The sequence below is a fragment of the Vipera berus genome (genome assembly GCF_964194415.1).
Source record: "Vipera berus genome assembly, chromosome: 7".
Classification (NCBI taxonomy): domain Eukaryota; kingdom Metazoa; phylum Chordata; class Lepidosauria; order Squamata; family Viperidae; genus Vipera; species Vipera berus.
Window position 1 is genome coordinate 56,865,810 of NC_138209.1, and position 15,014 is coordinate 56,880,823.

General features: G+C 41.4%; 1 protein-coding gene across 2 annotated transcripts in view; it reads left to right on the forward strand.

Annotated features, from left to right (window-relative positions):
* Window positions 1-15,014, forward strand: part of LDB2 (LIM domain binding 2) — a gene marked incomplete at both ends in the record, with an annotated part of 363,255 nt that overhangs the window by 171,623 nt on the left and 176,618 nt on the right. For both annotated transcript variants that reach the window (XM_081332081.1, XM_081332082.1), the window contains one exon: window positions 8,600-8,702. In XM_081332081.1, coding sequence (XP_081188207.1) covers window positions 8,600-8,702 — 103 coding nt within the window. The remainder of the gene's footprint in view (window positions 1-8,599; window positions 8,703-15,014) is intronic.

A 15,014-nucleotide genomic window follows, 5' to 3' on the forward strand; every position in this document is an offset into this window, starting at 1 on the left:
GGTCTACTCATTAACTGCACACTCAGAAACTTGGTGTTGCTATCCACCTCCACAGGAGAATTAATACATAGAGGTGTGTGGTTGTGCCTGCCTTTTCTGAAAATGACAATGATCTCTTTAGTTTTTCTGATGTTTAAAATCAGGCTGTTTTTGTTACATGAGTTCACCACCTTTACTTCTTTGTGGCAAGCACCCTCATTGTCATCTTGAATAAGGTCCTCTACTGTTGTATTATCTGTACACTTAACAATATGGTTGGTGGCAAACCTGGCACAACAATTATGGGTCAACAGGGTGAACTACAGTGGATTTAGTACATAGCCCTGAGATGAACTTGTGCTCAAGAAAATGGTGTTAGAAATATTAGTCCCAACTCGCACATACTGGGGCCTGTCAATACGAAAATCAAGAATCCAGTTGCGCAAAGGAGTGTTGAAGCCTAAAAGGCCCAGTTTATTTACTAGATGCTGAAGAATTGTACTAAATGCCAAACTGAAGTCAACAAACAGCATTCACACATGAGTGTTTCTTTCCTCTAAGTGTGCCAAGCTCAGATGGAGAGCAGAAGATATAGCATCCTCTGTAAAGCGATTTGGACAGTAAACAAACTGAAGAGAGTCAAATGCTGGAGAGAGGCTGGATATAATAATGTCCTTTATCAGCCTCTCAAAACATTTCATAATGATGTATGTAAGTGCAACTGGATGGTATTCATTGAGACCCATTGTACAGCTTTTCCTCAGACCACCTGCAAACATGACTAATATAACCAAAACCTTCCACTTTATGTCCTTTAGCCTCACTTTGAACTCCGCTATACACTGGCTTTCTTTTTGCTCCTTATATACAGGTAAAACCTCTGAAAAAGTAAGACTACAGTCTATCCTGCTAAGTTCTCACCCCAAGCTCTAGAAATCATTCTGCACAGAAAGTACATCTTTTTCAGACTGATAATTGGTGCCAAGATGTACAACATCAACATCACAGTGATAGCATTCTTGAATATCTTAACAATGTGCCTCTTTTCTCTGCTGGCAGACACCTCACCTCTTTGAAAACATCCATATCCTTTCCTAAATTGACATCTCTTACAATTGAATCACCAACCTGAAGGTGGCTTCTCTTTTTAGATACCTCCTCACCTCACATGACTGATGCGTAATACCTGATTCACACCTTTCCCTATCCAAAACAACTTCTTCCTCTTGGACCATGATCTCCTGCTCAGGTGAGTTATCATCATCATCACAAACAGCTTGACCTGCATCTTAATATCCCTATTAATGTCAGCAAGGGCACTGTATCTGTTATGCAGGGACACGCCAAAAGCTTTGTGTTTATAGTTCACAGCTATCACCCTGCCAGATCCCACAGTTGCCCTTATTGCCCTTCTCCTGCAGGATCTTTCTGATACAGGGAGTTGATAGCAGAGCAGCTCAAAAACAGCTGAGTTGGACATCTAATTTGTTCCTGGAGAGTACAAACTAGAGACTAGATAAGTAATTTGTCCATGTAGACTAGCAATTTGCTTACAAATAGGACAGTATCCAAATTTAAAAAGAGTACCACAAAAGCAGCTGCAAAACAAGTATTGCATTGAATTAAGCCAGACATTCTAAAATAAAATTGCAATCAAGAATGAACTACTGTTGTTTCAGATTTTCAGTTATATGATTCGCACACCATTAGGTGTGTGTGCTGCTACCTTGATCCACTGGACTTTCCTCTCAATCTTCCTGAACTCATAGTGAGCAGCTCTTCCCAGAAGTCTCTGGTAGTATGCAAATGCAATATAGATGCAACCAGTGACTGGCTGCATCTGCATTATGCAGAATGCACAATTCTTCAATAATTAACATATCTCAAAGGGACCTAAAACTGAGCTAGCCTAAAATTAAAACAATTAGAATTGTTAACCTAATCCAGCTTGGTGGTTTCATGTGCAGAAGCAGAAAAATGGTGTCAGATCCTATCAGAACACTGCCATTCCAAAAGGGAGGGGGAGCATGTGCTATTGTGGATTGAGGATGTTCCAGCATTGTTTCTACTTTTGCTTTGATGTATTTGCACGGGAATTAGGGAGGTCATCCCAGAGAGGCACCTGCCCTAACCAAGGGAGTGATCTAACTAAGGAAGTGATCAGGAGGAAGTTGAGTGCTGGGTAGAAAACAATGCTAAAGCTCACCCCACTGCAACCTTTGCTGAAGGGACTGAGGGAGCTGCCAGCCTGGAGGACACCTCAAAATCAAGATGGTCCATTGGTGTGGGGAAGAAGGAAGACTAGGAGAGGAGGATGAAAGGAGTTACCCTCACTCAAGGCAGCCACCAGCACAGATGGAGAAAGTAGCTAGAGCACTTGCTGATGATGAGGAGGAACCTGACCGTGCTGATGCCCTCATGAATCAAGTGATGCATTTCATGATGGAAGTGTTCCAAGACCTAAAGGCACTAAGAGCTCTAACCAGAGGGATGAGAAATGACCAAAGAGACCTAACTGCAAATGGGAACCTCTCCCTGGAAGCACCGCATCAGGCATGGATGGGGTGGCAGCTATCGCCACTGGGGCCCCAATGCCAGGGGACTTAGGAGGAGTGAATGCTCTGAGAATTGAAGATGGGGATTCGCCAACACAAAGCATCCACCCCTTGGAGTGAAATTTGATGGAGAACCCAAGCAATCTGGATTCTTCCTGGCCCGTGTTCTCATTTACATGCAGGAGTACAACCATGAGATTCCTACCGAGAGGGCCAGAGTCAGGGTGGTCAACCTGGCATTGGAGGGTGCCACAGCCAGATGGATGGTGATCCTCCACAACACAAATGCCCCAGAGCTGCAAAACTTCAACCACTTCATGATAGCCATAAGAAGGGGCTTCAAATACCCCTTAGCCGACCACAAAGCTTCAAAATGATGAAGCAAGGACATCACCTGGTAGCTGAGTACACCAAAGAATTTCGGGATCTGGCTTGTCAGCTCAACCAGAGGACATCCTTGTGAGCTGTTTCACAGATGGCCTAAATGACAACCCATACAATACCTGTATTGTGAGGGGGATCCCACATACCTCCATGACTGGTGCATGCTAGTGGAGGAAGCTGAAATCAATAAAGTCTGTAATAACTACCACTCCAGCAAAGTTTGGAAAAGATTGGCCCCAGAGAGGAAGAAAGAAACAACCAGATTTCAACCCCAGCTGGTACTGACTGCTTCAAGTGCTGGCAAAAATGTTCCTGCACCACATTTATTGCTTACATGGAGCACCACAATGCATTATCTCAGATAGAGGCTTTCAGTTCACATCCAGAGTTTTTATGGACCTCCTAGGAAACAACTAAGGACTCAGTTCTAGTCATCATCTGCAGACAAATGGTGGGACAGAACAAATGAACTCAGTATTGGAGCAATATCTGCATTGTTTCGTTAATTACCAACAAGATGACTGGATGGACCTCTTGCCATTTGCTGAAGTAGCCTACAATAACGGTGTGCACACCAGCACAGGCTTCATGCCATTTTGAGTGGCAACTGTACAAGACTTTAATGCAATTCCTGAACTACCAGTCCAAGACCCTATGATCCCTTCTTTAAAAGAGTGGATCAATCAATTGAAAAATACATGGCCCATTGTGCACAAAGCCCTTGCAGATGCTCGGGGAGCTTATAAAATCCAATCCGACAAAAAAAGAGTAGAGCTAAACCATTCCACATTGGGGACTGTGTCAACCTGATTCCTACAGCCCCTGCAACCCTCAAAAAGGTTATGACCTCTAAGGCCAGCACCCCCTCTAAACCCCGAATCTATTATGGTGGAGGGAGAACAGCATTTTGAGATTAAGGAAATCCTAGACTCATGCATGCAATGGGGAGCGACTCAATACCTAGTAGCATGGAAAAATTTTCCCGGGGCTCAGCTTGAGTGAGTGCAAAAGAATCATATGAAAACCCCTAGATAATGGGTCCCCTATCCCTGGTCTGTGGACCGGTACCAGGCCACAACATGCCAGCAAAGGGTCGCACAAACAAGCAAAACCCCATCCATGGGATGCAGGTAGCACACAAAACCACGCCCCCTCCGATCCATGAAAAAAGTCTCTCTATGTAACAGGTCCCTGGTGCCCAAACGTTTGGGCACCTCTGCCCTAGATTACTTAAACACTTTCATGTCCGCTACCCTGATAAACCAAAATGAGTGCTTAATCAGTATTTCTTATTCCCTCTATTATTTTCTCTTCTCCAGGTAGATCTTCCCTTCTTTTAGGGGGACAACATGTCAGGTCCCTATCGGAATGCTGCCATCCCAAAAGAGAGGGAGAGCATGCACTATTGAGGATTGTGCATTGTTTCTACTTTTGCTTTGATGTATCTGCATGAGAGTGGGGGGGGAACCCTCAGGGCTATCTGTTTTAACTCCTGACAAGGAGTTATCACCTTTTTGGCTTGAAGTTCTCATAACGTCTTCATGCCAGCGGACTGGCTCCTGTTGGACTGGAGGCGTTGGGGTGGGGCTGGAGAAATGGGACTTTTAGCTTAATACTTTTGCATGGGAACTTCAGATTCTGCCTTGCTTCTCTGTAATCTCTTTCAGTAAAATATCTTTTTGAAATGATGCCTTTTTGAAAAATTGTACTTTCCTGAGGAAGTAGCTGAGGCAGGACCTTACAAAAGGTTGATTGGCCTGGAACTTCATCTTTTTTTGCTCTAGACCTCGACTGCTGATTTGATGTGCCTGCAAAATCACATTCCTATGGTAAGAGTTGGACTGTGGCCAAAAGCTCTGATCTTAATATTTTATGTCAAAGAGTAAAATTTGGGGAAAGAGTGAATGTCACAGAAATCAATACCTTAGAGAAAAAACCTCACAGAACTTTATATTTCCTAGCTTCCATATATTCAAGAAAATGGCAACAATGAAATCTAGTAATCTTTTAAAAAATTCTCTCTTTTATTTGAAGATAGGTTTTGGTGGAAAACAACAAGGAAAATTAATATGGGATTTTAAAAAAATATGTTGTAGTGTTTAATGCTCACTGGTCACTCCTCTTCTATGGAATTTCTCCTCTATTTTTTCCTTCTTTTGTCCCGTGCATTAAATATATATTTAAGTACTTTTCTAAGTATTAATTTTTTGTCCATTATTTCAGTGTTGGAGAACATTAATGTAATGTGAAAGAAGGGTTGCCATGGAAATATCTCATTATTGTTGAATTGGAAAATAATTGCTCTGCCAAAAAATCCAAGGTAACCTGTCAATTACTTGAGTTAAGGATGACTGAGGCAGCCTCAACTCTTTCTCTTAAAAATGGGGAAATTTGAAAGTCATTTTTCGTTTTGTTGTACCTTGGAGGGAGGGAGTTATACATACGGTTTCATTCTGTGGCAAATATCAGAATGTATCATTATAATTGGGAATATATATTCACTTTGTATTCCACATACCGTATATACTTGAGTATAAGCCGACTCGAGTATAAGCCGAGACCCCCAATTTCACCCCCAAAAACTGGAAAAAGTTATTGACTCGAGTATAAGCCGATCCGCCGTTCTGCAAGCCTCCGCCGCCGGCGGAGGCTGGATCCGCGCTCTGCAAGCCTCTGCCGCCAGCAGAGGCTCGATCCGCCATTTTGCAAGCCTGAATACACAGGAATACCCTGTGTGGCCGCGGCTCTCGGGGAAGCCCTGGCTGTCCGCTTCCTCGCTCCACGCTGCCATTCGGGGCCCGCGCGTTCCCCGGGCAAATCGCGGCGCCCAGCAGGCGAAGAAACACGCCCGCTCCAGTCGCCCCCCCTTCCCTCAGGAGACGCGAAGCAAGTGACCGCCCGGAGCTTACCGAGGACTTGCGCGCGGCCAAGGCTTCGGTGCTTCCAGGATCGCGCGCACCTCTCCCAAGCCGCCGCCGTCCGGAGACCTGCTGAAGTTTGGGGAGGTTTGGGGAGGTGCGCGCCTCCCCAAACCTCCCCAAACGTCGGCAGGTCTCCGGACTTCCGCGCCCTGCCTGCCTGCTTCTTTCCGCTGCGGAAAGAAGCAGGCAGGCAGGGCGCGGAAGTCCGGAGACCTGCCGACGTTTGGGGAGGTTTGGGGAGGTGCCCAAACCTCCCCAAACGTCGGCAGTTCTCCGGACCTCCGCGCCCTGCCTGCCTGCTTCTTTCCGCAGCGGAAAGAAGCAGGCAGGCAGGGCGCAGGTCTCCGGACCTCCGCGCCCTGCCTGCCTGCTTCTTTCCGCTTCGGAAAGAAGCAGGCAGGCAGGGCGCGGAGGTCCGGAGACCTGCCGACGTTTGGGGAGGTTTGGGGAGGCGCGCACCTCCCCAAACCTCCCCAAACTTCGGCAGGTCTCCGGACGGCGGTGGCTTGGGAGAGGTGTGCGCGATCCCGGAAGCACCAAAGCCTCGGCCGCGCACAAGTCCTCGGTAAGTTTTTTTGTTGACTGGAGTATAAGCCGAAGTGGAATTTTTCAGCCCAAAAAGTGGGCTGAAAAATTCGGCTTATACTCAAGTATATACGGTATATTAGGTTCACTTTTCTTCCCATTGATTTATAGCATGAGGAAACATCTGATTAAAGATCTTGGCTAGTGTTCAACTTGTAACAGAAAATGAATAGTTTTTTGTGGATTCCCTACCATTAAAGTATTTTCTACAGTTTACTGCACCTAGAACAGGGTTCTCCAACCCCTGGTCCGTGGAAACTGGGCCACACAAACAAGCAAAGCCCCATCTGCAGTAAGCACAGTGGTGGTATTCAGCCAGTTCGCATCACTTCGGCTGAACCGGTAGCTAATTTTTTGTTACCCAGGCCCAGAATGAACTTCCTCCCTTTTACATTCCATTCGGAGATGCAAACCAGAATTCCCTCCCCACCCCCTTTCTTTGTTGTTTGGTCTTTTGTGATGGCCACCAGGCAGGCTGAATAAACAAACATTACATCTAAGGGATAGAGAGGGGCAATTAGCACCCCTGTCTTCTCTTTCTTCCTTGGAATGGCAGAATCCAGTGAGGGGGGATGAGATTTAGGTTTGCACAGATAGAGAGTTAGAAAGGAAATATAAATGGATTCTGACATCCAGCAACGGGGTGGGCGCGTTTTCAGCGTGACACATCTGGCTTGTGGGCCAGCAGTTTGACATGCCTGCTTTGGGGTATTATAAACTTGATTAAAAATACTTCGAATACATTTTGTGATAGAAAAGGATGGGTCTGGTAGAAGCCATGATGATGTCATTGCTCAACTGAAACAAATTAGCTAATTTGAATGATGACTTGTATGTTGTCATTCCATTGTACCACATACACATAGACATACAAATATGCAATAGAATGGTATGCTGTAAACATAACACTAATTCAGTGGATGCATTGTATATCTTATTGGTTCTCCCTCATATGGAAGGAAGGGAGGGACGGAGGGAGGGAGGGAAGGAAAGATATATTGATGTGTCTGCAAACCCTGTTTTTTACTTCTACCTAACCCAACTGCCTATGATTTTGAGATATGCATACTGGATATATCTTGGGAAGTGAGACTGGGTGCCAATATTTATGGAATTAGATTATCATTGCTTGTTCTAGGGTAATATTTCTAGATATGACACCCTGTTTGAAGCGTCATTGCAATGTAGATTTATTTTAGCATGATAAGTATGGTGGCTAAGGTCCGTTGTATTTCTTAAGCATTCTTTAAATGTCACTAACTTGACAGCCTGATCTTTTGCTGTGGTGAATGAGAAAATATGATCACACTCCCAAGCAGGGCTCATGTTTGAACAAAAAGAGTGAAAATCTACCTTCCTTTTAAATGTACTGACAGTCTTGCTCAGTTGCCTGACAAGGCAAAGCACAAGAAGTAAAGTGGAGATGGAATGTACTGCATACCTACATTTATCCTATCATGTGTCCATTTAACATAAAACTATTCTTTAAAAATATTTGTTTGATATGTTAGGAAATGAGATTATAAGCAAGATGCACAGCATTCTTCATTATTAATAAAGGATCCTGGATAAATGGGGTCATAAAAATCAAGAGGTGCCCCTAAACTGTATGGTCCAGGTTTTATTCTTTGTTTATGCATGAGATACCCTAAGAGGGGCAGGACTTTGATTGCACAGTCCCATCCAATGTCTTTAACACCCCCTCCCAATGCAGAGGCCTCTTATTATTAGCAATATTAGCAATATTTTAAAAGAATAATTATAAATTATAAAATACGGGAATTGCAGGTGGAATATTGGGGTGTACAGAACAAAGTTTGAATGCTTATGGAAAATGAAATCAATTGTTATATCAGTCATGCCTGGAGCCCTTGGGGAGATACTTAAAGGAATTCCTCTATATTTGGGGATATTGAATTTTATCACACCTGGGCACCAAAATTCAACCTGCTTGAAATTGCCTGTGTTCTTAGATCCTACTGTAATAATTATTAGGTCCTTGGTTAGAACCTTAATTATTAAATTTCTACCAGTCTTAGGCTGTTAATCTAACTGTAGATTACTGATACGTAATAATTTTCCTGTCTTGATATTATTTAGATAGGAAAATATATTGTTTTTAAAATAATAAAGCATACCTTTCCTGTTTAAAAAAAACATTTTTCTCTCTCTCAGGACAGTGACAACCTGTGGTGGGATGCCTTTGCAACAGAGTTTTTTGAAGATGATGCAACCTTAACACTTTCCTTTTGTTTAGAAGATGGACCAAAGCGATACAGTAAGGGAACAAATATATTTTAATATTCCACTAGCTTGTGGCAAAGCTGAAGTTATCAGTGATGAAATGAGGAGATATATAAAGTCCTCCTTCAACAGTGGGTTATATTGATTATGAAACTCTTCTTCTGACCAAATTTAAAGGTTAAAGTAAAAGTGAAATGATCACTTTCAAGCATCCAGTCTGTATGTGAATAAGAAGAATAAACTTCATGTATATGACATTTATTTGGAAAGCTGAATTGGAGGTTGATGCATTATGGGCAGGCAGATAATGTGGATAAAAAGACTTCTGGTCTGTTTCTGTCACAAATAAAAGAAACAAGAAAAGCCTCCAAGCAGGATTATATCCCAGAATATTTCCGTAAGCCCAATTCTTTTTTAAAGAGAGTTTCAGTTGCAGAATGTTTATATTATACAGTGTAACCTTGTCATGGTTCTTTTGATCCAGTCTTCAAATAATGGCAAATTATGACTAGCTTGATACAAAGGAAAAAAATTTCCCTGGTGTAGTTAACTACATGTGGGTTTTATACTTCTGAGCAGTTGTTCAGTTATGGTCTTCAAGAGTCAGTTCAAAGACTCATCGTATAAAAAATAGGTACATTCTTATATATTTATAAAGCCTTAAAGCAGGATTCCCTTTCAGCATGTTTGTCCATTTGACATATCTGAAGGTACTCTAGAACCACTTCCCATCTGGGTTTCTGAAATGAAGGGAGGTCCTTAGCAGACCTTAATCATTAAATCATTATTTATTGATATGACATGATTTGTTCTTGCCTTATGGTAGGCCAGCCATCTCTACTTTTGAACATTTTCCTATTATGTGGCAAAAGAAGGAGCATTATCACGCATCACTTAAATAACCTGTGAAGTTTATTTACACAAAACAGTGTGATAGTCACCAATTTGGTGATATTTAAAAGAAATTTGAATCAATTCCTAGAGGAAGGTGTATTGAGGGCTACCAGTTGTAGATTCCAGGTTGGGGGTAGTATATTTTGAAATATCAGTTGTGGGAGAACAGTGGTGGGAAAATGATGTTTTTATCTCCTGCTTTTGAGCACATGGCTGATTGTGAAAAATAAAGAAGGATCTTTGTCTCTTATATTTGCTAGTGTTTAGAACATTTCTCTTAATACCTACTCACTGATGACTGACCAAAACCCAAAAGCTGTTATTGTTTATCTTAAAGCATGTATCTTCTGTATTTCCATAGTTCTATGAGAAAAGTAAAGACAGCATGCATGAGCATAGGTAACTCTTGCAAGACTCCTTGTCTTTGAAAAAGACAGTAATCACACAGCCCCCAAATGCACCCACTGACAGATCACTGTTTTATTTGGATTGAAAAAGAGCAGCTGTACCGAACAATAAAACTGTTTAATCTCACTTGCAAGCACTTTGTCATTCATTTCATGCTCAAGTTTATATATTTGCTCTCTCCTGAACTATCTCCATTTAGTTGTTGTTCAATCAATAGAAATTAGTTGTGATAATAGGAAGGCTCCCCCCTTCAGCTGATAAAACAACTAACAAATTTGATATCTGACACCATCTAATTGTGTTGAATCAGCTGCAACCAATTTTGCCACAGGCTGCAATTTGAAAATCTCTATAGAGTTTTCAGTTGAAAACTGTCAGCAGTTATATTCTGTCAGCAATATTTTTTTAAATGGTGTTCAAAGTAGAATCAGGGAGCCCATATCAAGTAGACAGCTCAAGATAACTGATAAAGTGGATTAAATGCATGGAAGTGAAATAGTGACTTTAATCACTACCAAAAATAGAAGCATCGTACAATATGTTAACCTCAAAAAAAGAAAAATATATGAATCACGAGGGAATGAAAAGGCAAAGTTTGCATATGTTCACTAATGCCTGTTAAAGTGGGAATTAAAATTTAGAGAAGATTTGAAGGTAATCTAATTGATGTTGGATAAGCAAATCCATTTTGAAACCTCTTTTTTACAAATTTATTTTTTTTGTTATTGTTAGCTGCTAAGTCGTGTCCGACCCCTTGCGACCCCATGGACAGTGTTCCTCCAGGCCTTCCTGTCCTCTACCATCTTCTGGAGTCCATTTAAGCTCACACCTACTGCTTCAATGACTCCATCCAGCCACCTCATTCTCTGTTGTCCCCTTCTTCTATTGCCCTCAATCTTTCCCAGCATTAGGCTCTTCTTTAGTGAGTCCTTCCTTCTCATTAGGTGCCAAAGTATTTGAGTTTCAACTTCAGGATCTGGCCTTCTAAAGAGTAGTCAGGGTTGATCTCCTCTAGGACTGACTGGTTTGATTGCCTTGCAGTCCATGGGACTCGCAGGAGTCTTCTCCAGCACCATAGTTCAAAGGCCTCAATTCTTTGGCACTCAGCCTTTCCTATGGTCCAACTTTCACAGCCATACATTGCAACTGGAAAGACCATGGCCTTGACTATACTCACTTTTGTTGGCAGGGTGATGTCTCTGCTTTTTAGTGTGCTGTCTAGATTTGCCATGGCATTCCTCCCTAGGAGCAAACGTCTTTTAATTTCTTGGCTACAGTCCCCATCTGCAGTGATCTTGGAGCCCAGGAAAATAAAATCTGTCACTACCTCCATTTCTTCCCCATCTATTTGCCAGGAATTGAGAGGGCCAGATGCCATGATCTTGGTTTTCTTAATGTTAAGTTTCAACCCAAGTTTTCTACTCTCCTTCTTCACCTGCAACAAGAGGCTCTTTAGTTCTTCTTCACTTTCTGCCATTAGAGTGGTATCATCTGCAATTTATTTGTAACACATGCCATTCTATTGTACTTGTCCTAAATTGCTCTTCCATGATTAAACTGGAATAAAACATTACTGATTTCATTATTATGAACTTCTTACTATAATCCAGAAATTGCCAACCTTGGCAACATTAGAAACTTTTGTTGGCTTCACATGAAAGATCTTTTTTATTTCTATTTTAGGCTGTCTCCCAGGGGCATCTATGGAGTAATATCAAAAAGTCAAAATACTCTGCAACCATACAATCAAAGCCCCACCCCTTTTTGGCAATTGGAAAAGTTTTCAAAATTATGCCTCTGTAAAGTGTTAGAATTACTTTTAATCTGCTGGAGAAGAATCATGTTGCCCAATTATTATCGGCCGTTGATTAAGAAAAAACAAGATTCTTATAGGCAAGTTGCTCCATATTTATTCAGAATTCTTTCATTTATGGGATTTCTATGTGGGTGGATTTTAGGTTGTTCTGTTTGTTGTCCAATGTAAGGACTTGCTTAGGATTCATCCTCCTTCCTTCTTTTTTTCCTCCCTCCCTTCCTTCCTGCATCAGATACATGCCAGCAAGCTTTCCATTTACTAATAATTTCTTGTGCACTTTAATATTAATCTGCTAGTTTTTGATATCCTTCCATCAGGTTCTTTTCTATATATGGCCCAGATAAAATTTCTGCTAATTGTTTCTCCATCTCAGTTGAGCTCAATAAATAATGCTGATCCACTGAAAGACATTGCCATGTCATGTTCCTGTTTTGCAAAAATGCATCTTCTTCCATCTATTGTATTTGTGAAAGATACTGTAGAACGAGCTTGGGGCACTGAATGGTTTTAGTCTATAATTTAACAAAGCATGCATCACTGTGTGTGAATTGGGTGACTGTGTAAATTTATTTAATAAATGAATAAAATAAATGAAATGTATCTTCCGGGGGCGGGGAGGACTTTCTGGAAGTGTGATACCTTTTTTGCAGGTAGGTTTGAGATAAGTCCCATTGTTTTCTAGGAATTGCATGCCAACTGTATAGTTTCCTTTTTGAGCCCATTTCTATTACTGGACAAAATTATTGTGAGTTTCTCCACTCATTTTCTGGCCTTATGTGACAAAATGGTTATATCATTTCCTTTTGTTCTTCAAAAGAAAATTACATTTACCAAAAGTAATACATTGTTCCTGTTTCCAAGCATAGGCTAAGTCCCAATAATTAAACATCACTCAATAATTACCACATGGCAGAATAATTCTACCTTTGTGTTCCCAGTTATCCTGCCTGCTCTCATTTTTTTTGCCACATCTAGAGATAATTGCTCTATCATTTCTGCATACATAAAGCTGATGCCTTTAAATGTCATAAAGAAAAAAGAATTTTTCTAGTTTTTTTTTGTTTTAGCAGTTGCATTCTGCATTCTCAAATGAAGAGTCCAGCCATCTTGTTTAGTTTTCTAAAACTGACTGCTAAATCCTCCCAGCCATCCAAATCTGATCAAGCTAAGGCAGTCTTTCTCAAGCTTAGCATTTTTAAAAAAGGGTAGATTTTAGTTCAAGAATTTGGAATTAAATTGCCTTGAGACAAAAGCCCAAGATCACTGGTTCCCAATCCTGCATTACTACAACCTGATGCTGCTCTCTTCTTTAATTATTAGCAGTAGGCTTCTATATCTTTCAGCTTTAAGACCCAAAATGATAAAAAAAAATATTCAACAACCCAAATTATCAGAACAGATTGAGGAGTTGAATGAATAAAGTGTCCATAAGAGCTTTGTGTTCACAACATTAACACCCTTCCCTTAATTACTGGGGAAAATGTCATCATTAGCCCCCAATAAAACAGAATTTTCAGATTCTGGAATCACCAGGGAAGAAGATATTTGCACTGCAGAAGGAGAGAGGCAAGTTGTTCTAAAGAAAGATTGCTTCCAGTTCCCCCACCTCCCTTAATCTTCCAGCTAGCAGGAACTGGCACCAGGTCATTCTGTTTGGCTGAGCTGGGTTGGGTTGAGTAGGGTAGGGTAGGGTAGGGCAGGGCAGGGCAGGGCAGGCTCTAAGATACCCAGAACCCAAGTGATAGAGGGCCTTATATTAACCAGCACTTGAATTTCACTTGCAGCACACTAGCAATGATCACAATTCCTGCAAAACAGGTGTGATTTGTCTGTAAGGGTTCTTCCTTTGACCAGGCAGGCCATTGCATTTTGCATGGATTATAGCTTCAATCATCTTCAGAGTCAACCCTAGGCAGAGCTAATTGCAGCAGTCCAGCCACAAGGGAAGAGGAGCAGGAGTAACCATCACTAGGCCTTTCTATTTCCATTTATTATCTCAAATGAATACCCATATTGAATGAGTATTTAAATAAAATAGTTTTGTTTTAGCTTTCCTTTATGAAGAGAAAGGAAAGAAAGTCACAAAGGTGCTTTTTTGAGAAGTAAAGGGAAAGGAACTGCCTGCTCAGGCAAGAAACCCTATACCATTTCAGAAAATGGCTGTCCAGTCTTTTCTTAAAAACTTTCAGTGTTGGAGAATTCACAGCTTCTGGAGATAGGTTTTTCCACTGATTAATTGTTCTGTCAGAAAATGTCTCCTTAGTTCTAGGTTGCTTCTCTCTTTGCTTAGTTTCCATCCTTTACTTCTTGTCCTGTCTTCAGGTGCTTTGGAAAATAGCTTGACTCCCTCCTCTTTGTGGCAGCCCCTGAGATATTGGAACACTGCTATCATGTCACCCCTCATCCTTCTCTTCATTATATTAGACATACCCAATTCCAGGAACCGTTCCTTATATGTTTTAGCCTCCAGTCACCTAATCATCTTTGTTGCTCTTCTCTCTACTCTTTCTAGAGTCTTTACATCTTTTTTACACTGTGGTGACCAAAATTGGATGCAGTATTCCAAGCGTGGCCTTACCAAGCCATAGTAAAGTGGTATTAACACTTCACATGATCTTGATTCTATCCCTCTGTTAATGCAGCCTAGCACTGTGTTGGCTTTTTTGGTAGCTGCAGAACACTGTTGTCTCATATTTAAGTGATTCGTTCAGTAGGACTGCAAGATCCCTCTCACAGTTGCTACTATTGAGCAAGGTACCACCTATACCAGGGGTGTCAAACTGCCGGCCCGCACACTGGACGCGTCACAACAAAACCGTGCCCACCCCATTGCTGGCAATGGGGAAAAAGCTCCGCGACATCACGTGACGTCGCAGGTTTGACACCCCTGACCTATACTACATCTGTGCATTTGATTTTTCTTACCTAAATGTAGAACCTTATTTTTTTCACCATTGAATTTCATTTTGTTAGATAGAGACTAATGTTCAATGTGGGTTTGAGTGGGTCCTGACATTACTGTTTTTTTAAAACAGAAACGTTTAGACAAAGGGCAAGGAAACAGCATTCAGAAGGGTCATGAATACATTTCTCTGCAATAAGCAATTCATAACTTCCCTATCAAACAAATAATTCAGAACAATCTTTGTTACATAGCGGGTTCTTTGGTGTAGGAATGACGACGCGAAGCTGAGTACAGGATAACTCATTGTTTATTTATTGCTGGAA